At 39.3% G+C, this 2355-nt stretch overlaps 1 protein-coding gene across 1 annotated transcript; it reads left to right on the top strand.

The window, feature by feature from the left end:
* Positions 1–794: 794 nt before the first annotated feature.
* On the top strand, positions 795–2079 carry LOC134445474 (growth-regulated protein homolog gamma-like). The gene is made up of 3 exons (XM_063194540.1): positions 795–887; positions 1215–1338; positions 1721–2079. Exons 1-3 carry the CDS (start codon positions 830–832, stop codon positions 1836–1838), a joined length of 300 nt encoding a protein of 99 aa, XP_063050610.1. The 5' UTR covers positions 795–829; the 3' UTR covers positions 1839–2079.
* Positions 2080–2355: the final 276 nt, after the last annotated feature.

Raw genomic sequence — 2355 nt, 5'->3', positions numbered from 1 at the left:
TAACCCCACAGATGATCACATCACTATACCTTCAAAGGTACATTGGCTATCAGAAAGTGTAAGCTATAATTGTTCCGAAAAATACTGCCAGTGTAAAAAAAATAGATACATAGCCTAACAACAGGGAGAGGTAAATGCATCACTCTAGGTCCTTAGAGTTTCCTAAACATAACATTCTAGAGATGAATGCATCACTCTAGGTCCCTAACTTCGGATCGCTTCCACACATATCATGCTCCTGCCATGCCTCTCTACAGGGCTGTACAACCAAGTGGGTTATATAAAATGAATTAGGAGGAATGAGGCTTTCACAGATAGTGGCATCATGACATTTGACCAATCAGCAGTGGCCTGGAGCCTGTCAAAAAAAATCGCTTGGAAGTTGAGATTTGTGTGACCTCGGAAGGACTAACTTAGCATTCATATGAGCCTGATAGTAATAAAATCCTTAATTAGTGTATATAAATAAACTAAACTAGTGCAGTTTCACTGACAGAGCAGCCAGATACGATTGTGCTACTTTATGAAAACAACACAATATCTTCAGGAGTCAAAGACATACAAATGCCTCCTCAGTAGTTTCACTTTCATTTTCCAATGAAGCACTGCAGTCTTATGAGCTAATGGACATCCCCCTTAAAAAAAGCAGGGATTTCCCAGAGCTAACATCCGCCGTCCTACATCATAGCTGCCCCCACCCACCACGCAGACACACCTCCCCACCACTCTGACCATAGAGTATATAAAGGTGGCCTCATTGCCTTATTGGCATTAATTTACTTTCCACTGTGGGACAATAAGCTTGGAGTCTGCAGCATCACATCCAAAGATGAATACCATCACAGTGACTCTACTTCTGCTGTTAGTGGCTGCACTGACCATTAACGGTAAGATTCTTTTTTTTTTTTTTGGTTTGATGATGACAAAAAAATTTTGACCATGTTTTTAGAATACCTGTCATGTACAGACATGTAGGAATTCCTTGAGGGAAGGAATGCAGATAATGGACTTAAATGTCTCCATGTCATGTGTTACAGAATTTAGGATTAAGGCTTCTACCATATATTTGATCAATTAGTGTGTGAAACACAATATGCTAGATGACCCCTCCTCCTCAAAGTTAAACGTGTTGTCTAGTTTAATATGGGTTAGTCCTTTTTGTTATTATGAACACACTGGGTCTGTTGTAACTCTGCCCTTTCTGTCTCCGCCAGGTGCACCGATGAACACTCGTCAGCGCTGCCTGTGCAATCGGATCCAGAAGACTGTGAGATGCCCCAACATCTCAGAAGTGCGCCACTACCCCCCTAGCCCATACTGTCACAGGACCGAGATAGTGTAAGTTTTAGAAATAGTAGGCTAATTTTCGAGTGGGTGCATGCATCCAAAGTAACATTTTGCATGTGCCAGTTAGACAATAAGGTCAGACATAGGTCTGCACACTGCACTTATGTTCCTTTTATTTTGTCGAAAACAAAAGTTTCTGTCTCCCAGGATCAGACATATTCCAGGGAGATTGAAATGTTATTCTTAACCAAATAAAGTGCGGTCTTCTGGACCAGCTTGTCTGGACTAGTAAGTGCAGTGTGCACACCAAACTTTTTCCCATGGTTAAAAATGGCATCCTGTTAATGGATTTAAAAGCTGTAGTTAATTGACTAAATGTCTACATGTGTGATCATGAATAAGATCACTTATTTGTACCCATCCTTCTCCCCAGTGTGAGGCGGAGAAAAGGAGATCCGGTGTGCCTTGATCCTGCGTCAAGACTGGGCAAGAGGATCCTTTCCTCCAACTTATCCCCTCTACAATGGCACTCTGTGAAATGTGGACAATAGACAATAATGTTGACATATTCACAACATGTTTCAACCATTTGATAATTTATGACTCTTTTTAATTTAATTTGTTGTGTGCCTTGTTATTCATGTTTTTCTATGGGGGGAGGGGAGTCTCACATTGTGCTAGTTGCAAATGAAAGATGTGGGTATTTGATCATAGTATAAGCTGTCTATAAAGTAAAGCTGTCTGTAAAGTACACTGTGAACTGGGAAATATGTAGGGATTTTTTTAAATGTTGTTGTAAATAAAACTCTTTTGATGTAACTTTTACGTTTTTTTGTGATTTTTCTTTAATAATTGTGACCAAACCTTTCCATTGTAACATAGAGTGTACATAGTCTATCTATAATGCTCATCTTTATATGGAAGTAGATTATTATGTTTGCTGAGAGTAAACAGATATAGGATAATCATATCATTCTTACATCGTTGACACTGTAGGATTTTTTTGTTTCATTACGGCAAAGATTTTTTTAATCTTTCATTGTGAGTTTTACTGGTGGTAGGCTGTGG

Source organism: Engraulis encrasicolus, chromosome 3 (genome assembly GCF_034702125.1).
Source record: "Engraulis encrasicolus isolate BLACKSEA-1 chromosome 3, IST_EnEncr_1.0, whole genome shotgun sequence".
Taxonomy (NCBI): Eukaryota; Metazoa; Chordata; class Actinopteri; order Clupeiformes; family Engraulidae; genus Engraulis; species Engraulis encrasicolus.
This window is presented reverse-complemented; position numbering and strand designations above follow the sequence as displayed.

What these genes read in the sequence shown, in the direction of transcription:
- LOC134445474 (XM_063194540.1), top strand. Translation starts at nt 830, where the DNA reads ATGAATACCATCACAGTGACTCTACTTCTGCTGTTAGTGGCTGCACTG. An exon ending in GGCTGCACTGACCATTAACG is followed by an intron (nt 888 to 1,214) that starts GTAAGATTCTTT and finishes TGTCTCCGCCAG; the next exon opens with GTGCACCGATGAACACTCGT. An exon ending in TGTCACAGGACCGAGATAGT is followed by an intron (nt 1,339 to 1,720) that starts GTAAGTTTTAGA and finishes CCTTCTCCCCAG; the next exon opens with TGTGAGGCGGAGAAAAGGAG.